At 38.4% G+C, this 24,821-nt stretch overlaps 1 protein-coding gene across 1 annotated transcript in view; it reads left to right on the top strand.

Moving 5' to 3' along the window:
- PLXDC2 (plexin domain containing 2) overlaps positions 1-24,821 on the top strand; it is a 247,051-nt gene that overhangs the window by 57,895 nt on the left and 164,335 nt on the right. The window contains exon 4 of the mRNA XM_037058125.1: positions 12,321-12,390. Within this exon, the coding sequence (XP_036914020.1) occupies positions 12,321-12,390 (70 nt within the window). The remainder of the gene's footprint in view (positions 1-12,320; positions 12,391-24,821) is intronic.

Consider the following 24,821-nt stretch of genomic DNA (forward strand, 5'->3'; position numbering starts at 1 on the left):
GGTGGTAAGAATCATAAAAGTGCCTAATCCAGCTTCCTAACTCTTATTAAAAGTTTCTGTCTTCTAGGTTTTACAGGCACTGACTAATTAATTTATCTTTGTAATACAACTGAGAAATAGGCAAACGAGTTAGACTGGAACCACGTGTATTTAAGATTAAAGTTCTTGGGTTATTAAAAAAGAATTAAAAGAGATAATAATTAGAAAACAAAATGCAGTAGGCGTAAGAAAAACGTGTGAAATCGTCCATAGGAGGTGTGGATATACTTAGGAATCTCGGAGTGAGACCTGGTGGAGTCTGGCGGTCTGTCCCCAACAGTAATTCCACTTGCCTGACATTTGGTCCTGTCCAAAATGTCCCCATAATGTTCATGGAAAGGAACATCGTGGTTCACAAGGTTCATGCCCAAAGGTCCTTGTTATTTGATCTTGTCCAAAGTACCCATGGACATCTCTAGTCCTCGCCCACCCATTTACCTACCCCCAGGGCCATTACTAGCTAGGCTACTGAGGCAAGAAGGGTTATTATTGCTGATACAGCCACAACAAAATTATCAGACCAGTAAAACATGATAGTATTTTTTATGTATTCATCCTGTTGACCGAAAGTGTAAATAAACATGAGTTGTTTGAACCCCAGGGTTGTTTTCTAAGCTTGGACATTTAGACAGGACCAAATTTCTGCTAATTATACTTTCAGGGGGCATGATGTGGGGAGAGGATGATGTGGTTTAAAAAAGTCACAATCATATATTGGCTGTGCCTGTCATACATCTGTCTGCTTCACAAACACTTCAAAGGATGTTTCATGAATTTGTCCTCCCCCGTATGGAGAAGTGATACTTTCTTTGTCTCAAAATGATCATACCTCTCCTTTCGAATAGTTAACTCCTTTCCACAGAGTGTGAAGAAGTAGTAAATTCAATTGATTTTATTTATGTCACTCATGCTCTTGAAAATTCACTTCTGAGCCTTTCTTTGTCATTTTGCCCAGCCTCTTAATTAATTTATTGTGCCTTCACATGGCAGTCTTCCCGAACCCTTTCCCTTTTCACATTAGGTATTTTTTTAAGGGATGAGATCCCAGACAGCATAATGTGCAAGGTATAGTAATTACGCTAGAGTCTCAATATTATGTTTCTTTTTGTTTACAATGGCTTTTTGTGGCAATGTCCAGGATTCTATTTAGCCTTTCTGGTTACAGAAGAGCTCTTTTTTGCATAGACAATTTTGGGTCACTTTTATTTTTATTATCCAGTTAAGGAAGTCTTAACAGATTAGTGACACAGTAGGTCTTCTCACACCTAACCAAAATAACTCTTCCTCCTGTATTTGTCATCTCAATGGGTGCCTCTGTGGGCCACAAGTCATTCAGCCAAAAACCTGTCCTTTATTCTAGACTGCCCTCCCTCACTGCCCTTTTGCTTGATTAATCATGGGTTCCTTCCAGTTTTACTTTCTCCATGTAATTTGACCCATCCTTTCTGCTCCTGTATCTTCAGGCCTCCTCCTCTGGCTAACATCTGTAGTTCCTTTTAAAGAGTCAGTCACAGTGCCATCTCCTCTGGGTTAGTGTCCTCTCCTGATCCTGTCATTTACCCTCTCTGATCCTGTCCTGAATTACCTGGTGAACCCCTTGAAGGAAGGAACTGGGTGGGACTTATTTACTGTCTTATCCTTAGTCCCTGATTTAGTTCCTGGTATATATGAGGTGTTGAATAATTGGTTGTCAACTACATGAATGAATAAATAAACAAATAAAACTTCCTTCAGTTCCCTAAATGCCTATTTTATTTACCATACCGAGACAGAATAATCACCCAATTACCCAAAAGTAATTATATTGAATATATAATCATTTAGCTTCAAAGCACTTTGTGAAATTCTAGTGTTTGTTTATGTTTTAGTATTTTTTGGTTGTATGATTTTTAAAGAGAGGTAATAAAACTTTCCAAGAATTTGTTTTCAAGTGTGACTTTTTTCATCATTTTGTTTCAAATATCTCAGTAGTTAAGTGCATTGCCTTTTTGTGAATGAAACCTGTACTCAAATTCTAGTTTCCCACTGGAGCTGTACTTAGCTACTCTTTTGCTGAGTTCGTTTTACTTCAAAGAGGTTGTAATAAGAACCTAATGGAGTTGTTTTATGTACGCATGGGTATCCGGTATCCCGAGAATGCTAGGTGAGATACAGTGGGAAGACGTAACGCGGGCCCAGAAGTCAAGGCATGACTCTGTGAGGATGTGACCCTCAGTTGGTCCTCTCAGTGCTTTGCCCGTGTCCTTTCTGCCTTCCTGAGTTCACCAAACACTGTGGGGGACAGTTTCTAACATGCTCGCAACTTTCTAGATCAAGTGCTATATCTCTTCTTTCTGGCTGAGGGTACCCACCCCCAGGAGCGACCTTCAGTCGCTAGGGGATGGGAGTTGATGGGTCATGTTCCGATTCTAACCCCCAATGAAATGATCTGAGGCATGTTTTCCCTGTTTCTCAAAGACACTCCTAGGGGAGACCTGACTGTAGTAGTAACACACCCAATAATGTAACTATGACTGGTTTCTCTTTTCTTGCTTCCTTTAACAAATGCTTTATAAGAGTACCTTCCATAAAACTATCTGCCTCTGAGACCTCATGTCAGGGTTGATATTTAGGGTCCCCCAAACTAAGCCAAGCCTTAATGAATATGGAAGCCATGACTAACCAAGATTGAAAGATTGTAACAGTCAGAAGAGACATGATGTAAAAGTGCCTGACCCAAGGGTTAAGAATGACAGTTTCGAGGAACTGACAGATGTCTCAAGTGGCTGGCTGGGGCAGAGACTCTGAAGGGAAGGTTGTGAGGGAGCAGGAGCCGGACAATTAGTGGTGGGCCTTAGAACCATTTTCACTATTTCGGCATTATTTCATAGACAGTGGGATTCTAGATTGAAAGATCTGGAGTACATTAGTGCTAAGCTGAATAATAAGGAGAATGAATTGTAGGAAAATTAAAGCCAGGACACCCATGAGGAAGTTACTGTGATGATAATGACATGTACTTGGGGAAGAGTGTCAGTAGCACCTGGAGATATATGGGCAGATTTCACAACTATTGAGAAACTGGCGTTTTTCTAAATTGTCATTTGTATTTCTTACCAGTGTGAGGCAGTGTGGTGTTAATGAAGGTAAACTGATCATTTAAATAGGGGAGCATTTCAGTCATTGATGTTTCTCTTCAGTATGCTTTATTAACACATTTTCTTTGGGAAATTACTTGCTTTTTTAAAACAGTCTTTATGTATTTGTATATCTCAATCTTATTCTAAAAGTATTCAAATATTTGTAGTGGTGAGAAACTCATGTCATACTCCTCTGGTTCATTATTGGGGGTATTGATAGAGTTTACTAATGATTATAGGTCTAAACCAAACTCCCATTGTGGAAGTGAGAATGTCAAAGGGCTACAAATTTTACCAATCTGCTCATGAGCATGGAAATAAACTAGGACAACAATAAATGATGGACAACAATATACTATAGCAAGTGTCTTTATAAAATTATTTGCTGTTTTTTTTTGAGATATATGTTTTTGCTATTGAAGCTTTTTTATAGTTATTAGTAATCACTCCTTTTAGTTGCTTTACCAAAAATGGGTTTTGTTTTTCCTAGTAATCAGCAAAAAGTAAAAATGATGATAAACCCATTCTAAAGATTCAGCTTTCATTAAAAAGGAAAGAAAATCTAGTTGAAAATCACCATAAATTTTGAATGATTAATTTTTTGCCAAATAACTCATTAAAATCACTAATGGATGTAAAAAGACAATTGTTTGCAAAATTGGAAGAAGCTAAATTTAATCTAGGTATATTTTTGTATTTTTTTCAGTTTGTATATTGGGAGTGATAATACAGAAACTGTCAAATTTGAACACAATGGCCTTTTTATTAAAATACAGAATTACCATTGGTAGGGTTTGTGACTTAGGTGTCATTTTTTTATTATTATTAGAACAATTGTATTATTGTACAGTTGTTCTAATTTTTCCCCTTTGGCCCTCCTATGCCCATCCTAACCCCCCACTCTGCTCTCACAGTTAATTCTCACACTGTTGTCCGGGTCCATGGGTCATTTATACATGTTCTTTGTCTAGTCTCTTCCCCTTCTTTCCACTATTAACCCCCTCCCCCCTCCCCCCTCCCCTCCAGTCACTCAGTCTGTTCCATGTTTCCATGCCTGTGGTTCTGTTTTGTTTGTTAGTTTACATTGTTCATTAGATTCCTTTATAGGTGAGATCATATGGTATTTGTCTTTCACCAACTGGCTTATTTCACTTACCACAATATTCTCCAGTTCTATTCACGCTGCTGCAAAAGGTAGGGGTTCATTCTTTCTTTCTGCTGTGTAGTATTCCATTGTGTAAATGTACCACAATTTTTTGATTCACTAACCTACCGATGGGCACTACAGCTGTTTCTAGCACTTGGTTATTATATATAGCACTGCTATGAACATAGGGCTGCATAAAATTTTTTGAATTGGTGATTAAGGATTCTTAGGGTGTAATTGCAGCAGCGGAATCCAGTGGAATTGCTGAGTGAAAAGGCAATTCCATTTTTAGTTTTTTGAGGAAATTCCATACTGTTTTCCACAGTGGCTGTACCAGTCTGCATTCCTACGAACAGTGCACTAGGGTTTCCTTTTTTCTGAATCCTCTCCAGCACTTTTTGTTTGTTGACTTAAATTCTGACAGGTATGTGGTAGTATCTCATTGTGCTTTTAATTTGCATCTCTCTGATGGCTAGTGATGTTGTGCATCTTTTCATGTGTCTCTGGGCCCCCTGTATGTTCTCCTTGGAGAAGTGTCTGTTCAGGTCCTTTGCCTATTTTTTAATTGAATTGTTTGTCTTCCTGGTGTTGAGTCATATGAATTCTTTATATATTTTGGAGATCAAACACTTGTTTGATGTATCATTGGCAGCTGTGTTCTCCCATACGATTGGTTCCCTTTTCATTTTGATGATGGTTTCTTTAGCCGTGCAGAAACTTTGTACTTTGATGTAATACCATTTGTTTATTTTTTCCTTTATTTCCCTTGCTATAGGGTTATATCAGCAAAAACATTGCTATGTGGGATTATCTGAAATTTTCCCGCCTACGTATTCCTCTAGGACTTTATGGTGACATGACTTATACTTAAGTCTTTTATCCATTTTAAGTTTATTTTGGTGTATGGCATAAGTTGGTGCCATTTATTCAAGAGGCTATTTTTAACCCATTGTATCTCCTGCCTCCTTTTTCGAATATTAATTGACTATACAGACTTTGTTTATTTCCAGGTTCTCTATTCTATCCCATTGATCTATGTGTCTGTTCTTATTCCAGTACCAGACTGTTTTGGTTACAGTGGCCTTGAAGTATAGTTTTATATTGGGTATTGTGATCCCTCCTACTTTGTTCTTCTTTCTCAAGATTGCTGAAGCTTTTCAGGGTCTTTCTGGTTCCATATAAATATTTGAAATATTTGTTCTAGATCTGTGAAATATGCCATTGGAACTTTAACAGGAATTTTGTTGAATCTATAGATTGCTTTGGATAGTATGGACATTTTAATGATGTTAATTCTTCCAACCCATGAACATGGTATATGCTTCCATTTGTTGTATCTTCCTTAATTTCTTCTTTAGTGTTCTATAGTTTTCTGAGTAAAAGTCTTTTACATCCTTGGTTGAATTTATTCCTAAGTACTTTATTTTTCTTGTTGCTATATTAAATGGAATTTTTTCTTAGGTTCTTTATCTGTTATTTCTTTGTTGGTATACAAAAATGCCATTTATTTCTGAATGTTGACTTTGTATCCCACTGTTTTGCCAAAATCACTTATTAGGTCAAGTAATTTTTTGGTGGAGACAATAGGGTTTTCTATGTACATTATCGTGTTGTCTGTGAATAATGACAGTTTTATTTCCTCCTTTCCAGTTTGGCTGCCTTTTATTTCTTTTTCTTGTCTCATCACTGTGGCTAGAACTTCCAGTACAATGTTGAATAAGACTGGTGAAAGCAGACACATTGTCTTATTCCTGATCTTAGGGGAAAGCCTTTAGTTTTTGCCCATTGAGTATAATGTTGGCTGCAAGTTTCTTGCATATGGCTTTTATTATGTTGAGGAATGCTCCTTCTATTCCCACTTTGCTAAGTATTTTTATCATAAATAGGCACTGGATTTTATCAAATGCTTTTTCAGCTTTTATTGATATTATCATGTGATTTTTGTCCTCATTTTGTTTATGTGGTGTATTATGTTTATTGATTTGCAAATATTGTACCATCCTTGAAACCCTGGGGTGTATCCCAGTTGATCATGATGTGTGACCTTTTTACTGTATTGCTGGATCTAGATTGCAAATACTTTGTTGAAAATTTTAGCGTTTAGGTTTATCAGAGACACTGGTCTGTACTTTTCTTTTTATTAATTACATTTTATTGATTATGCTATTACAGTTGTTGAATCCCCCCATTGCCCTCCTCCACCCAGCACCCCCTACTCCATCAGGCAGTCCACCCACCATTTTTCATGCCCACGGGTCATGTGTATAAGTTCCTTGGTTACTCCATGTTCTATACTGTACTTTACATCCCATGGCTATTCTGTAACTGCCTATTTGTACTTGTTACTCCCCTCACCTCTTCACCCATTCTCCCCCAACCCCTTCCGATCTGGCAACCTTCTGACAACTAACTTCTTTTCTTTTGCTTTTAAGAGTCTCTCTTTATTTTTAACTTTTGGTTTTTCAATGATTATGTGTCTTGGAGTGGGCCTCTTTGCATCTACCATAATTGGGACTTTCTGTGCTTCCTGGACTTGCATGTCTGTTTCCTTCACCAAATTGGGGAAGTTTTCTTTCACTGTCTTTTCAGATAGATTTATTATTTATTGCTTTTTCTTTTCACTTCTGGCACCCCATGAGACAAATGTTGGACCTCTTAAAGTTGTCCCAGGGGCTGTTTATACGTTCCTCATTGTTTTGGATTCTTTTTTCTACTTGTTGTTCTGCATGGTTATTTTTGGCTTCCTTATGTTCCAAATCATTGATTTGATTCTCGGCTTCCTCCATTCTATTGTTGTTTCCCTGTAAATTGTTCTTTATTTCAATTAGTGTATCCTTCATTTCTGACTGGGTCTTTTTTATGCCATCAAGGTCCTTATAAGTTCCTTGAGCATCCTTATAAGCAGTGTTTTGAACTCTGCATCTCTTAGATTGCTTATCTACATTTTGCTTTGTTCTTTTTCTGGAGATTTCATCAGTTCTTTCATTTGGGCCATGTTTCTTTGTCTACTCATTTTGGCAGCCTCCCTTTGTTTGTTTCTATGTATTAGGTAGAGCTACTTTGACTCTGTGTTTTGGTAGTGTGGCCTAATGTAGTAGTTGTCCTGTAGGGTCCTGTGGCACAGCTTCCCCTATCACTCAAACTGGGTACTTGAGGTACACCCTTTGTGGGGGCTGAGTACACCCTCTTCTTGTAGTTGAGCTTTGGTTGCAGTTGGCAGGTCAATGGGAGGGCCACTTTGTTCCAAGGACTGGCTGTGACTACTGACCCCAATCTTTGCCTTCTGTGGAGGATCAGCTGTGCAGGGGCATGGTGGTGGTGTTCCAGCATTATCTATAGCTGTCCACTGGGTGCATTGGTCCTGGAGTTTCCCAGGTGGTGCAGGCCAAGGTCAGTCCTCACCTGTGTTTTGCTCCAGACACCCTGCCTGAGCTGTAAAGCAGTCTGAGGTGGCTGTTACTTGAGCTGGATTTGGAGATTCCCAAGTAAAGCCAAACTGTGACTCTGATCTTGCTGCTGCTAGGACTCACTGGGGCCAGCTGTTGCTTGTTTGATAGGATTTAGAACCCAAGACAAGCCATTCCTATGGGAAAGCAGCTTGGGTAGGCCCGTAAGTTGGGTGTGGTAGAGCCTCTGTGGATCTCCATGGTGGGTCACACAATGTTAGCCAGATTGATGGAGTCCCAGCTACTGGCTCTGTGGGGGTGAGAACTCAGCAAAGGGACGATGGCCTCTGTTCTGATGCCAGACACTTTAGTCTCTCCCTATATACCACTGATGCCCTTCAAGCTGCCACCCCAGTACTGGGGCTCCAAGGGAGCTCAGTAGGTGAGTCCATGAGTAGGTTCCTCAAGAGGAGCTCCAGCAGTCTCCTCCACTGACTCAATCCCTGATGGCTTTTGCAGCCAGAAATTATGACCTTCTGGTACTGGAATCCTGGAATGGGGGGCATGGTATGGGTCTGAGACTCCTCATTCCCAAGATATCGCTCCTGAATTTTTATCCAGGTGGGTGTGGGGCCAGTCCATTCCACATCTGGGTCTCTCCCACCAGTCTGGATGGAAGTGGTTTCTTCAGTTCTATAGTTGTCAGACTTCCATTCAACTCAATTTCATACTTGCCAGACTTCCATTCAGCTCGATTTCCAACATGTCTGAGTGATGATTGTTCTGTATTTTAGTTGTAATTTTGATGTGGTTATGGGAAGAGGTGAGCCACAGCTGCCTATGCCGCTATCTTGCAATTTTCTTTCTTTGGTTTTGGAGTTAGGATGATACTAGCTTTGTAAAAAGACCTTGGAATCTTCCCTCTTCTTGAATATTTTGGAATAGTTTGAGAATGATAGGAGTTAGTTCTTCTTGAAATGTTTGGGAAAATTCACCTGTGAAGCCATCCTGTCCAGGGCTTTTGTGTGCTGGGAGTTTTTGATTACTGCTTCAGTTTCACTGGTTGTTATCAGTCTGTTCAGGCTTTCTGCTTCTTCTTGATTCAGTTTTGGAAGGTTCTATGTTGTTAGACAAGATCGGGCGCATTCAGGGTGGTATGGCCATAGACCTGTGTTGTTAGAAATTTGTCCATTTCACTCTAATTGTCCAATTTCTTGGCAGAAAGTTGTTCATAATAATTTATTACAATCTTTTATATTTCTGTGGTATTGGTTGTAATTTCTCTGCTTTCATTTATGATTTTATTTATTTGGGTCCTCTCTTTTTTTCTTGATGAGTCTGCTTAAAGTTTTGTCAATTTTCATGATCTTTTCAAAGAACTATTTACTGGATTTACTAATTTTTTGAGTTCTCTTTTAGTCTCCATGTCATTTAATTCTGCTCTGATCTTATTCCCTTCCTTCTACTTGCTCTGGGCTTTGTTTGTCATTGTCCTCTTGTTCTTTTAGATGTATGGTTAGGATGTTTAGTTGAGACTTTTCTGTCTTCTTTTCTGTATTGCTATGAACTTCCCTCTCAAGACTGTTTTTGTTGTGTCCCCTGTGTTTTGGGTTGTTGTGTGTTCATTTTCATTTGTTTTCTGGATACTTTTTGATTTCTTCCTTCATCTCATTGTTGACTCATTTGTTATTTAATAGCACATTATTCAGTCTCTATGTATTTTGCATTTTTTAGGTTTTTTTTTCCTTGAGGTTGGTTTCTAGTTTCAATCCATTGTGATCTGAGCACATGCTTGATGTAATTTCAATTTTCTTGAATTTGTTGAGGCTTGTTTTGTGTCCTACTATGTAGTCTAACTTGGAAAATGTTCCATGTGCATTTCAAAAGAATGTATATTTTTCTTCTTTTAAGGTGAAAGTTTCTGTATTGATTAAGTCTATTTGATCTAGAGTGTCATTCAGTGCCACATATCCTTGTTAACTCTTTGTTTGGAGAATCTAACCATTGTCACTAGTGGTGTGTTAAAGTCCCCTACAATGACTATGTTGTTTTCAATATTTCTCTTGAAGTTCTTCCAGATTTCTTTATATATTTAGGTGCTTCTATGTTGGGTGCATATATGTGTACAAGGGTTGTACCCTCCTGTTTGACAACTCCCTTAACCATTATGTGTTGACCTCCTTTGTCCCTTTTTATGGCCTTTGTTTTGAAGTCTTTTTTTGTCTGATGTAAGTATTGCTTCCTTAGCTTCATTTTCATGTCCATTTGCTTGGAATATTTTTTTCCATCCCTTCACTTTCAACCTATGTAGATCTTCTGTTTTATGTGGGTCTCTTGTACATAGCAGATATATGGGTCATGTTTTCATATCCATTTAGCTACCCTATGTCTTTTGATTGGAGCATGCCATCCATTTACATTTAAGGTTATACTGATAGGTATTTTTTATGGCCCTTTTTGCCTCTCTCTCTCTCTCTCTCTCTCTCTCTCTCTGTCTCTCTCTCTGAGCAGCATCAGGCCTGCTCACTGTGCTGGGCTGGGGCTGAGCAATCCCCTTGCTGTGCACCTTTTTGATCTCTCTTCCCAGCTTCACTCAGTGGGAGCAAACCATGCTTGCAATCTTTTCCCTTTGCTGACAAGGCAGCTGTGCACAGGGTCCCTGCCTAGCATGCTTAGCTCCCCTTTTAAAAGGTCTTTCTGGGCACACCCACTGCAGTACTCAGTCACTGTCTGGTTTTCCACACATGGCCGCCTCTCCAAAAGCCAAAAGTCTCTCCTAGTCACAGCTGGCCATGGCCTGCCTCCACCTGACCCAGGTGCAAATACAGTGCCCATCTCTCTCTCTGGCACTCCCATGGCTAGCATTTCCACTGCAGCTATGGCTGTACTATTCACTGTGTGTGTGTGTGTGTGTGTGTGTGTAGCCTGGCTGTCCCTGACTTTGTGTATCCAAGTCACTCTGTCCTGATTCTGGATGTTCTCTGCCCTGGGATTGGAGGGAGTTGCAAAGCTGCAATTTCTGACTAGGCTTTCCATGGCTGCAGGTGCCATGCACAGGGTATTTCCCCTTCAACTTGTAAAATCTCCCTACCACCCATTGCAAAGCATCTGCTGTTCTCCTTGGCTTCTGAACTTAACAGCAATTAAGATTCTGTTGAATGTTCAGTTTATATGTTAGCAGATAACCCAAGTATCCAAGTTAGGAGCAAGAACAAGTGGACTCAGCTTCCACCTACTTGGCTGCCATCTTCCCTCTCCCAGTAGCCTTTTACTATAGATAATCTGTAATGCTGTTGGGCTCTAAACCAACTGATTAATTTACCTATGGGTTCTTTTATTTCAGTGGATATTTATTGTTATAGTTCACAATTGTTCTTGTTTCTTTCCTAATAATACATCTGGATCATATTATATCAAGCATACAAAATATCAAGGATTTTTTGTTTCTTTGGTTTGCTTTGTTATATTTCATTTTTGTTATTTTTACTATACATTATTTTTACTATAATAATGTAAAGTGTGTGATATATTTATTACGTATTGTATATTTGTAAAGTATGTAATATATATAACAAAAAGTTATATATATGACATGTATATATACATATATAATATATATCTAGGATTCCAATTTTAAAAATCAACTACAGTAACAGTGGTATAAAGAGAAGCATCAATTTTTTAAGTGGAAGGGTCATTATATATATATATATATCAAGATATACATATCAATATATATGTATATACATTAAGATAAACACACATCAAGATATACATATACATCAAGATATATACATACATAAAATATATATACACACACATCACAATATATATAGACATCAAGAGATATATATACATACACACACACACACACATACATATATATATATATATAGCTTCAGGCCCCTCTTCAGGAAAAAGAGGGGTAAGATTTATGAACTTTCTTCCTAAGTCTCCCCAAGTATTCTCTATAAAAGGAGAAATACCTCTTCAGTAACCAACATTTCCTATTCTTTGACTGTGCTTTTAAAGTAGAAATAATATACGGAATCTGGACAGCTCAGTGCCTCTAAATAAAGAAATATCCACAGGTTTAGATCTATAGATGCAAGATAACTTGTTCCATGAAACAGCAGTTTGTTATGAGATGAATAGAAAACAAATTGAATACATAATTATTCAATAGAATATGAATAAAAGAAAATCTTTTTTATAGTCAATGAAACTTGATGGATAATGTATGTCCTTTTTTGGAGAAGAATAATCAAACTAAAAAAAACAAGATAAATTGTTCATTATGATGACTGAACTGGTTTTCAGTGGACATGTAAAAGACAATGGTGATATTAGAGAGGATCATCTGGTTTAGAGTTGATACTTTCAGATTTCCTTTATAAGCAGAGAACAGACCAACAGACTATAACAACCCAACTTTATTCTATTCACACACTTCAAAGATGTAATTACCAGGAAAAAAAATTTTATTATCTAGAATTCTGGTTTTAAAAATCAACTACAATAATAGTGGTATAAAGTAGAAGCATCAATTTTTTAAGTGGAGGGGTCTTGATATTACATTTACTATTATATACATTATTGATTTTCTTTTCTGGTTGTCATTCCTTGCAGAGAGTGAATCTGTCCTTCGATTTTCCATTTTATGGTCATTTTCTACGTGAAATCACTGTGGCAACTGGGGGTAAGTAGTTTTCTATCCATTCACCCTAAATAATCTATAGTTTTGCTACAGTTATTATTTTTAATTTACTCCATATTTTAAAAGGGACATTTATTGGGAAAACCATTGTCTTCTAGCATAAAGTCCCAGCTATAAATAAAACCTAAGAAAGACTGGTATAGTTATTGGAAAAACTTTTCAGTAGGAAAAATAATGTAGTTCTAATAATTTTCAGCTTAGATTCACCACCTCTGCTTTCCCCCTAAATTTTCATTTGTTTTTGGTAGCGTGGTAATACTGCATGAATGGGACTAAAGTAGAAAGAAAAGTTGCTTAAGAAAATTGTTGAGGTATTTTTGTTTAGTTGATAGATAGATATAAATGTGTGTGTGTGTGTGTGTGTGTGTGCGTGTGTAACCAGACGTATATTAGCTTTAATTATTTGCTTTCTTTTAATGGCACCTATGTTGACTGACAACTCATTAGAGAATTTTATTTTTTAAATATACTTTATTGATTATGCTGTGACAGTTGTCTCATTTTTTTCCCCTTTATTCACCTCTGCCCTGCACCCACCCTCCCCCTGCATTACCAGCCCCTCCCCCCATTTGTTTATGTCTGTGGGTTGTATGTATGAGATCTTTGGCATCTCCATTTCCTATATTATCCTTAACCTCCCACTGTCTATTTTGTACCTATCATTTATGCTTATTCCCTGTACCTTTTCCCCCATTCTCCCCCCACCCCTCCCCACTGATAACCCTGTATATGATCTCCATTTCTCTGGTTCTGTTGATTGCTATTCCCATATTTTAATATAACACTTAGGAGATATATAGGATTCTGAAAAAGATATGTAATCAGAAATATCAATGGTCAAATAAAAGTTGTTGAGTAGCTACTTAGAGCAATGGTGAATAAAGCTACACTGCATTAAGAATATAAAGCCTAGCAGACTATTAGACAAAGTGAAGTTGACTGTGGAGACAGTTCCCTGGAAAATATTCATGATGAAGTATAGGTTTCCAGAATGATAAAGCTCAAACATCTGTGAGAGTTCTTTGAGGATTTATAGAAAAATTATTGTTTAATTGAAGGCTATCACAACTGCTCTGGTTGTATAGGGAAAGAATGGAATCCAGGGAAATACATCTTGAGTAAGATGTTCATCAGAAGAGGAAATGGCTGTCATATATTTGTGATAATAAATAATTGAGTGTGAGTGGAACTGGGAGTATGTTTATAAAGAATGTGGCATATTGAGATTTTAAAATGTAGATTGGGACAGCTTTATATAATGTCTCTAAGGTCAGGTTTTGTCACTAGTCCTTAATTAGATAAGTAATAAATTTTAAGTAGATGAATATAGACATTTGTATTATGCCTTAAACTATAAGAACTATACCAATGTTAGTATTGAATAGCTATAATTGAAACAACACTACAATAGTTTGCGTGACAAATATGTTTTGGTGATTCTGTGGCTTCAAACCAAGGGAGAGAAATGATGATATGAACAATAATTATGAACTCAAGCAAAAGAGGTAGTTTTAGGAAAAACCAAAGGCTTCAGTTCTAAAACTCTTAAATTTTGTGTAAAAAGGAAGGACTACATATAAGCAAAATTTACACAAAGACTGTTTTCTTGAGCTCACCGTGTATTTCTGCTCTAGAATAGTGCTAGGCATTTAACAGGCATTTAATTAATATACTGAAAGATTGAATGAAAAGGTGAAATTAAAGGAGTGCCCCTATAAATCATGGCTTAACACCATGTTATCTCACATCTTTAAAATATGATTAAATGTTTTTTAATAATATGGACATTAGTCAGGTTTTCTGACATTAGGCTTCTAGTGTTTCACTGAAATTTAAAGTGAATTACATTTGTTCAAAATGTGATTAATCACATTCGTTCAAAATGTATATACACAGTGATAAAAATATGGACAGCTTTGCACTTTCAGTTTCTCAGATTGTTATCTTTAAAACTCATGTCAGTGATTCAGCTAATATGAAGTAAAATTTCCCTTAGCTGAATTGGTAGAAAAAACCCAGATGGCTATATCATGTTTATTTCTCTAAGTCCAATTTTCCTTTGAAAAGATCCTCAAAATAATAAAAAATCAGGATTCTTGAATAATTTATATCTTCACTGAAGAAAATACTAATGCAAGGAAACTTTTTTCCTCTGCTTAAAATGTGGTTGCACGGAACTTGCTACCTCTTTTAGAGAGGATAGGCAAGATACTTTAGACACTGAGCTGGGTTTCTTCAGAATGAAACCAGAACCTCCTGAAAAAGTTTTTGGCTAAATAATAGCTTGTTTGCACTTCCATTGATTATTCATGTAATAAATATTGATTGAGCCCTTACTGTGTGTGTGAAAGGTATATGATACTTCAATGTACGCAGAGAAGAAGAAACTAGGGTTTTTGTTCAGGAGCTTAGAATCTAAGAAGACAAGGTACATATGACTTTCAGTGCTGAAGGAGCAGAAGGTTGCTCATTCCTGTTGGGTCGGTCAAGTACAGGTTTGTGAAAGAGCTAACATTAGACACTGGCTGTGGGGGGGCTCTGCCCACAGGGCCTTCCTGGCCACCAGTGATGAGAATAAGTCTACCAAGACATGATTTTCTTAGGGAGGAAAGCTGCCTTATCTCTCAAAAGAGAAGGGCCAGTAGCCTTTTCCTCTATGGGCTTTTATTGGGTTTATTTTGCTCCGGAATACAGGTAAAACTCATTAATCATTATCAGGCAGTAAGATCAAACAATAGATTACATACAAAGAACTCTGAGGGCCTATTTTGAGTCGGGGTCAGATAGCTTATGAGCCATAAAATGTTGGGGAACAAACTCACTTGCTGCTTGGACCTTATCATTTAATTGAGAGCATTCTAAACCAAGCAGGTTTCACAGGACTTTACGTATTCTTTCTTAGGTCTGATCACCCTAGGAAACCCACCCTTTCCAGCACAGGGCAGCACCCACCACCAGTATTGTTTCAGGCTTAAGGCATTGTTTCAGGCTTACATCAAGCAGGGGAAGTATGGCAGCCAAGAGATTAGGAGACTTCTGGCAGACAGAATGAGGAGCCAGGCTATGTCAAAGCCGAGGGGTGAGGGTCCATTACCCCTTTTTGCTGTAGTCCCCCAAGTCTTTCCCTAGGGCCTTCGTGTGATTGTGCCTGTCTTAGGTTGTTCCCTCTTTGGGGAATCTTGCCCATCGTTGGCTAACCAATCAAGCATTGGGGGCCAGGCAGGGTGAAGAAATAAGGAGCAGAATCAGCACCCCTGCCATGGAGATAAGCTTTGTCTCCTTAGTGGCTTATGGTCTGAAGTTCATTCACTTAGCCTTAGCCATGGTGGGGTTACAGCTTTAGAAACCAGGTAGGGCCATTCCCAACAACTGGCCATACTGGATTTTTAGTAGGCAAAGAGGCAGGTTGAAAAGAGGTGGATAAGGAAGGAGCATTCCAGACAAGGGAATACTGAGCTAAGTGTCAGTGCTGAGCTCATAGTGAGCACATTCAGAGTTCTATTAAGTAAATATGTTTATTTTGAATGAAGAATTGGAATAAGAGTCTACTAAAGGGAAGATAAGAAGAGCAGTGAAGTACTTTGAACGTTAGAAATTTGGATGGTATCCAGCAAGCAATGGATTTCTTTTCAAAAAGAACAGGTCTGGCCTGCTCTGGCAGTGGAGAACAGGGTAAGGTGTGGGGGTGAAGGCAAAGAGAACAGTTATTACCAGGTTTTTCAATACTTCTGTATGGGTTATAGTGTCTGAGCTGAGATGTATTCAGTGGAGCAGAAAAGAAACTAGTGCAAGACCATCTGAGTTGTTTAACCTCTATGGTTGCAGACATTTCTAGCCAAAAGAATCTATTAGGACTCAGTGAGTAAAAAGTAAGAACACTTAAAAGAAGACTTATGAACCACAAGCTTTTTAAAAAGAATTCTTGTTTATTCTTTTACAGTTGTCTCAGTCCCCCCGCCACCCGGCTTTGACCTCCTCTGCACAGTCCACCTCCCTACTCCCAGTTAATCCCTGCACCATTGTCTGTGTCCATGGGTCATACATGTTCTTTGACTAATCCCTTCCCCTCCTTTTCACCATTCCCTGCCCCCCCCACCCCTCTGGCAGCCCTCAGTCTGTTCCATGTTTCCATGTCTCTGATTCTATTTTGCTTGTTGGTTTATTTTGTTCATGAGACTCCTCTTATAAGTGAGATCATGTGGTACTTGTCCTTCACTGACTGGCTTATTTCACTTAGCATAACAGTCTTAAATTCCACCACAGATTCTGATGGATTTTTTTTGTGATTGACTAGGGATTATAAGCAGATAGACCTGCCCAACAAATGTTCATCACCTTACAAATCTTTAAAAAGTTATTAACTGTAAAAGGCTTAGAAGAAAAATGGAAACCACAGTCAGGTTAAACAGAGTTTACTTCAGGCCATTCTAAGTAGACTGGGGACTGGGATTTGTAAGTAGGAACACATAGGTTTCTATGAAACTGAAATGAATAGAGATATTCTTGTCTGTGTCTACAAATTCTTCTTGAATTTGTTTCAACATTGGATTTGGGAAAAATAAGCAAAATCTTAAAATGGACATTTTAAACTATGATTTCCTTCACTCTTACATCACTGTTTTCCCATTTCCTATGCCTCCATTAAAACCATTTTCGCCCTCCCTCTCTCTCATTCCACCCCCTCCCTCCCTCCCTCCCTCCCTTCCTTCCTCTACTCTCTCTCTTCCCATAGACACAAATTTATTTAAAACTGAAATGAACGTAGAGAGAGTATCTTCTGATATTGCTAGGATCAATATTATTTTAAAAAGAAAGTAGTTTAAAAATAGATATATACATAATTTACTGTGACTCATCTTTGCATATTTTAAATTATGAATAAACTTTATATCCCAGTTAAAATATAAATAAAAACTAAATATATGGTTATCTATTTATAAACTACAAAAATGAATCTTTGTTTCTGAAGCATTTTAATTTTCAAAAGTTTCAATCAGCCACACCGATAATGCACGAAATGAATTGGAAGAACCATATTATATTCAGATTCACTGGTAGAAGCAGAATCTGAATGCATTAATTCTTTTTACTTAAAAAATACTGCAGAATATAAAGATTTGAGGCATTAAAAAGCTAATCTCCCATGCATTTCATAAAAAAATATTTCTATTAATGGCACCAATACCTTGTATTGTTTATATATCACATTGCATTTTATTTTCTTTTTTGTAGTCTCATTTTTAATTTTTATTTTTTTTACATTTTAATTATTGTCCAAGTACAGTTTTTTGCTTTTTGCCCCCATCCCAGCCCACCCCCCAACTCTCCCCACCTCCCTCCTGTTTCCACCTCTCCTTGTTATTTATTGTCCATGTGTCCTTTATACTTGTTCCTGCAAACCCTTCCCCTTTTCCTCTGAAATGCCCTCCCCTCTGCATTCTGGTCATTGTCAGCCTGTTCTCTATTTCAGTGTCTTTGGTTATATTTTGCTTGTTTGTTTGTTTTGTTGATTATATCCCTGTTAAAGGTGAGATATTTGTCTTTCACCACCTGGCATATTTTCTTTCTATACGAATACTTTAATTGTTTTCTTATCATTAGGTTGCTAAGGTGACCTTTTAAATGCTTCAAAAAGTAGATTAAGGTTTGAGGATAGGATTTTCAATTCCTGCACCCATCACTAATAGTGATATTTTTCAGGTGTCCATCATGGGTACACGTAACTATGAAGGTGGGTGGGGTGGGGAAAAGCTGCTTTAGATATTGAAGAAGAGTTAAAGTCATCCAGGTAATTCTGGCACCATCATTTAAGTATGTAGGTGGATGTTGATTCATGATTAAAATACTGTGCAGTTGCAGGAGTTGTACATGAAATTAGGAATCAAAAATGACAGGAATTAAAAAGACAATAATAACATGTATTGTTTTCCTTGACCATGTGAAGAATTTGCCCTCCCTTCCTTTCTGCACAAATTCCTAGTTGGAAATTTAATAAGAAACCCACTTAGAGTTAGATCTATTTTATTTTGTTTTGCCACATGGTAATTAATAAAATATAAAATGTTCATTAAGTAATTAATTTTTAATATCTTAAAGGTTAATACATAAAAAGTCAAACATGCAAAAGTAAAATATAAATCCCCCTTGTCCTCCTGTCTTCTAGTTCACTAGCTCCGCTCCCGAGAAAAAATAACCATTATTCTTTGAGCTATGGTTTTTTTTTTTCAATTCAAATTGGACTAATTTTTTATATGTGGTCAAAATCTTTTGTTTTTTCCCCTTTAAGTCCCCAGTAAGAGAGGTTAAAAAATAATGTGTATTATCTTGATTGGGTTTTCAGGAATGATATTACCAAGTATTTTAGCTTCTTTTTTGTTTTAACTTTCAAATGGTAATATTTTAACTATATTTCCAAATAATACATTATGCTTTTTAGAGGGACTTGATTAATAATAGTTATAGAAGGCTTTGAAGAGCAGTACAGAGTTACTACTCATGATGATCGATTTATAAATATCAACCCCATTCTCTTTCAAGTACATATCCTCATATAACAGAATTTGATGCATCCTTTAACTTTCTGGATGTAGTAAAAAAGTGAATGGAGTTATTTTGTCTTTTTTTATTATTATCAACACAGAGCAGAGATGATGGGTGTCTGGACATCTGATGCATGAAGGGAAGGTACTGAAGGGCAGTATATGCTGGACAGAAGTCAGTCCATTCAATTAGGTTCACTAACATAACACAACAGTCTCGGGTCTCAAAAATTCCTGGGCAGAGGGTAAACTGTGATGTCTGCTATGTGATCTGTAAGCGATTCTCTGTGACTTACCTCTGAAAACCTGACCGTTCATCTGAGCAGTCTTCCTTGATAATTTACTCTAGTGTCTAGTGTCCAGTAGTGGATTCAGCAGATTCGCCAGCATTACTACCGGTCGTTTTCTGGTGGCTTTTTAAATTGCATATATACAAGACCTTTTGTTGCTACTGTTTATGCCTTGTTTATGAATAAACAGGACATACATATTTCATTAGCCCACCCTTTCCAGTGGATGGGGTGAGGTCTGGTTAGAGATAAGAGCAGCAGGAGACCCAGAAAGGGGCCACCCAGCAGCTAAGGCTTGTAGGAATAAAAATGAGTTAAGTCAGTAAGAATAAATTTTTTTTTAAAGATTTTATTTATTTATTTATCTTTAGAGGGGAAGGAGATGGAGAGAAACATCAATGTATGGTTGCCTTTCGTGGGTCCCCTGCTGGGAGTTGGCCTGCAGGGAACCAGCCTGCAACCCAAGCATGTGCCCTGACTGGGAATCGAACCGCGATCCTCTGGTTCGCGGCCCGCGCTCATTCCACTGAACTACGCCAGCCAGGGCAGTAAGAATAAATTTTAAAAATTAAAAATCAGAAATATGGGTAGAATGAAGGAGGACAGATGGATAAACAAAAGACAGAGGATCGTTGGTACATGGTAGAAAAGTTGTTATTGGGGCCAGGAGTGGAAGAAGCTTGATGAGCAGAGATGAGGGCCTGGGTAAAAAGCAGTTTTTTCCCAGGCTTCTCCTATCCCATTGTCACAACAACTACAAAGGAATTTACTTGTCAGTAGTGTTTGGACATTCACTTAGGAACATTTGCTTCTAGAAAGCACCATTGATACTGTGGCTGATCCAGACTTTACTGGAAACATTGGCAATTAGCGTTTTGCTTGCATTCTTCCTTAGTGACTACATTAATAATTCAGATAAATAACAATCTTACACAGATACTCAAATACATCACCCAATTGAATATCAAGGGAGCTTCAGTGACCCTGTTTAATCAATAAAGTAACAACATAATAGCAGATGCTCTAACATTGTTCAATCTTGGTAAAGAAGGAAAAAACACTAAGCAATGCAGGACTAATTTTAGATCCTGGTCATTTCAGGAATGAGTTCAAAAGAGCTCCCTCAATTCTTGCTGATTCTAGCAACTGAAACTCATTTTCTTGGCGAATCACCCTGGCATGTAGATGAAGATAAATACATGTTTGATTCAGAATGTTCAGAATTCATAAGTCAAGCCGGTCATAACTGTGTGATCTTTAGCAAATTAAATTCTCGTGTCCCAGTTTCCCAATCTGCAATATAGCCAGGAAACGTACCTCGATCCTATGGATTTTTGTCAACTAATGTACGTTGTTGCCTGTTTCATAGAAAATGCTCCAGAAATAACATACATTATTACTATAATTTTTATATGTAAGTGTTCTCTTTTATTCCTTTTCAAAATATTTTCTCAGTAAAGCTGGGCCTGCTTGTTAAAATAGTTTGTTATTTTCTTTAATGGCATTAGTCACAGCACAGGGGGTGTGTAGGGACTTAACTCACCATCACTTCTAACTGCTCCTACAAAATCTGATTCATCCATTCATGACTGGTTGGTATGGCAGCCTGTAGCGGACTTGGGATGTCCTCTCTATCAGCGTGGGGCATATTTGTCACCTCAGTGCGGTGCATAACCTCCACTAAAGACCAGCCAGTGCTGGCCGCCAGTGCTGGCATGTACCACATGGTAGAAGGACTTTGAAATGTTTGTCTAATTGTGATATCAATAGTTATAACTGGGTAACAGGCATTATTATAATCAGCAGACCTCACATATTTGCCTCTTATTCTAGTCCTTGTGTAACAAGAATGCCATGAACAAGTCATCAAAAGCATGGTTAGTTATGGGTAGAATGACAGGGATAGAGGATGGACATTGTCCCAGTGGTATCCAGGCTGCTTTTCATGAACTTGACATTCACTTAACTGTTGATAATCCAATTTGAGAGTGTATTAAAGACCTACCCTGAAAGTATATTAAATGTTCGCTCAGTTATGTTTGTGTGTGATGTTTTGCCTTTGAATTAGAAGGCAGCAATCCTTACGCATACCTAGTATTTCAGTGCTACCTTTATTTTCAGGATTTTTTTCTATTTTTTTTTAGTATGTCACAGAACACTAGTAGGTATTATGTCAGAACAGCCCAAAATTGTGTTCTGAGCTCAACTGATAAATTCTGGAGCTGAGACACAATATTGAAAATTAGATCCAAATGTCTTGCTGGCTATTTCTAGTGGGGTTGTTGTGGGTTTAGATTACCTTGTTGATCTGACTGGACTGAAGACTACAAAGAGATTTTCATTTAATTTGCTTAAATTATCATTCAAATGAGAAATTTTTGCTGAAGGCAAAAAAGAAGAAGAAATGCCTTTAACTATTTTATTATCAGTTTTCACAGCTACTTTAAAAACAAAGCTTCCCTCTAGTAATAGCTTGTAGAGAAAATCCATAGTGCTGTAGATTAATTCAGAAAAAAAAAGAAGAGTAAGGGGATTGGAACAACTAATTTTGCAAAAAAATGGGACAGGGAAATTTTTTGGAAATATATACATAGCATAAAATGTCCACTTATGAATTTACTATTTATGAAGTTTTAGTCATTGAGCTCAGCTCTGGATAACTTTTTTTGCTTTGATAAGTGGTAATCTCCATAGGTAATTTACATCATTCTAATTTATGTCTTTTGACACACCTGTAGAAGCTGGATAAATAGTTCTTCTCGGTGAAGGCATGGAGTCAGGGACAAGTTCAGGTCAGAAGGCATGAATTCCAGAGCACAGGATTCCTCAGAAAGGATGGTTATACAGGACAACAGCTGTTGGCTGCTTTTAGTGACACACTATTGGACAGATAGAAGGAGAGAATGGCCTGGTAGGACAGCCCACAAATCCTTCAATCTAGTATTTGGTCAAGAGTGTGTAGAATGAAGGATTTCAGGACCAGCTCTGAAGATGTCCTGCAGGTATTGGTAGAAATAAGGACTTACAATAGCTCTGTGACTGTAAAACTATCTCTATTGAGGGGACTTCCGCCAAGATGGAGGCATAGGTGGAAACACTGTGCCTTCTCCCACAACCAAGTTTGAATACAACAAAGGTTTGGAGAAACAAAGACACAACCAAAGGACAGAAAATTGAATTATACGGAAGTCCGACTACATCTAACCGTTCAACGGGGACGGTAAGAGGGGCGGAGCCAGCAGCGAGCAGGGTCGGGCAGGACAGGGCCCCCGACCCAGGCGCGCAGGCAGACGGGAACCAGTTGGGGTGCGGGGCAGACCGTGGGTGCATATTCGCGCACAGTGAGACAGACCACGTAGGCCCCAGGGGGCAAGTGCTGACGGCGGTGGCACACTCACGTGCAGTGGGACAAAACGCGTGGGCCCGTTGATGGCAGCAACTGCGGCACCGGTGAGGCCCGTGGCGGCAGGCGGTGGACAGGACGCCATAGTCCCTCTTTGACCCCACCCCCACATACAGCGTCACAACCCAGCGACTTAGTTGCCCTGCTCTAGTGAACACTTTAGGGCTCTGATCCTGCTATGGAACAGGCACGAACAACCCGAAAGATGGCACAAGAAGAACTCAAAGTCCCAGAGCCAATAACTCTAAGCAACCAAGAAATTGCCAGCCTCTCAGAAGCACAATTCAGGACACTATTTATCAGGATGCTCACAGAACTGGTAGATTATAGTCATAAATTAGAGGAACAAAGTCACAAATTAGAGGAACATATGAAGGCTAAACTAATTGAAATGAAGGAAGATGCACAGGAAACCAATAGTGATGGAAAGGAAACGGGGACTCAAATCAATGGAATGGACCAGAAGGAAGAACAAAACATCCCACCAGAAAGGAATGAAGAAATGAGAATTCAAAAAAATGAGGAGAGGCTTAGGAACCTCCAGGACATCTTTAAACGTTCCAACATCCGAATTATAGGGGTACCAGAAGGGGGAAAGAAACAGCCACGAGTGGAAAACGTATTTGAACAAATAATAAAGGAGAACTTCCCCAGTCTGGCAAAGGAAATAGACTTCCAGGAAATCCAGGAAGCTCAGAGAGTGCCAAAGAAGTTGGACCCAAGAAGGAACACACCAAGGCACATCATAATTACATTAGCCAAGACCAAAATGAAGGAGAGAATCCTAGAAGCAGCAAGGGATAAGGGGACAGTCACCTACAAAGGAGTACCCATCAGACTGTCAGCGGATTTCTCAAAAGAGACCTTACAGGCAAGAAGGGGCTGGAAAGAAGTATTCCAAGTCATGAAATCCAAAGACCTACAGCCAAGATTGCTTTATCCAGCAAAACTTTCATTTAGAATGGAAGGACAGATAAAGTGCTTCTCAGATAAGGTCAAGTTCAAGGAGTTCATCATCACCAAGCCCTTATTATATGAAATGCTAAAGGGACTTATATAAGAAAAAGAAGATGAAAAATATGAACAGTGAAAGGACAGCAAACACACAGTTATTAACAACCACACCTAAAACAAAAGCAAACCAAGAGGACAGCTAGATCAGGAGTGGAACCATAGAAATGAAGAACACATGGAGGGTTAGAAACAGGGGAGTGGGAGGGGGAGAAGGGGGGAGAAGGCACAGAAAATAGCATAGATGGTAGGTAGAAAATAGATAGGGGGGAGGGCGAGAATAGTGGGGGAAATATAGAATCCAAAGAACTTGAGACACGTGGTTATAAACTAAGGGGGGGAGAATGGTGGGGAAGGGAGGGTGCGGGTGGAGGGGAATGAAGGGGGGGAATAGAACAACTGTAATGGTATAATCAATAAAATATATTTTAAAAAACTATCTCTATTGAGAAGTCTGTGGCTTTTTAATATTGTTTAGGTGGCTTGTTATTTCAGTGTATCCCTTGTCCAATGAATAATTGTCTGTTCTATAGACATACAGAATATACAAATCACTTGCTTTTTCCATACACATACAGATGGCACACCTCTCTGGTCAAGGACAAAAGCATGCGTTTCTTCTCTCAGCATCAGCAGCCTATTTGTACAGTGGTTGATCGAAAGCATTTCTCTTGCAGCGCGGCGCCATCCGTGCCAGGCTCTCACCTGTTCAGGGAGAAGGGGAAACTGCTTTTCAATTCACTTTTGAAAATTTTATTTTCATAGACTAAACTGCAACTGTATCTTTTAACATTTCATGCTTAGCAGGTGGCTGCCACTGAGCTGATAAAAGTTTAGAGTGAGTAACAGACTCTGCCTCAAAATTACCTGGCATGTTTTCTTTAAATGTGGAGGTCTGAGCTCTGCACCAGACCTGTTCTGGGGAGGGGCTGGCAAGGGCTCAGCCATCGGCATAAAAGGTGAAGACAGGAAGCAGTGATCTTAGTAAAGGATCTTTAAGGTGAGTTTGCATAGCATGCACACTGTTTTTGCTTGGGGTCTGTTTCATTTCAGTAAAAATAGCAAAATTTTCTACTGACTCATATTTAAAAACACATACAGGATTTGTACTCTGAATGAACTACTGTTACTTTGGGGAGATGGGGGAAGCTGACATGGATAGTAGACTAG

The sequence above is a fragment of the Sturnira hondurensis genome, unplaced genomic scaffold (assembly GCF_014824575.4).
Source record: "Sturnira hondurensis isolate 20B ecotype Veracruz unplaced genomic scaffold, ASM1482457v3 Scaffold0009906, whole genome shotgun sequence".
Classification (NCBI taxonomy): domain Eukaryota; kingdom Metazoa; phylum Chordata; class Mammalia; order Chiroptera; family Phyllostomidae; genus Sturnira; species Sturnira hondurensis.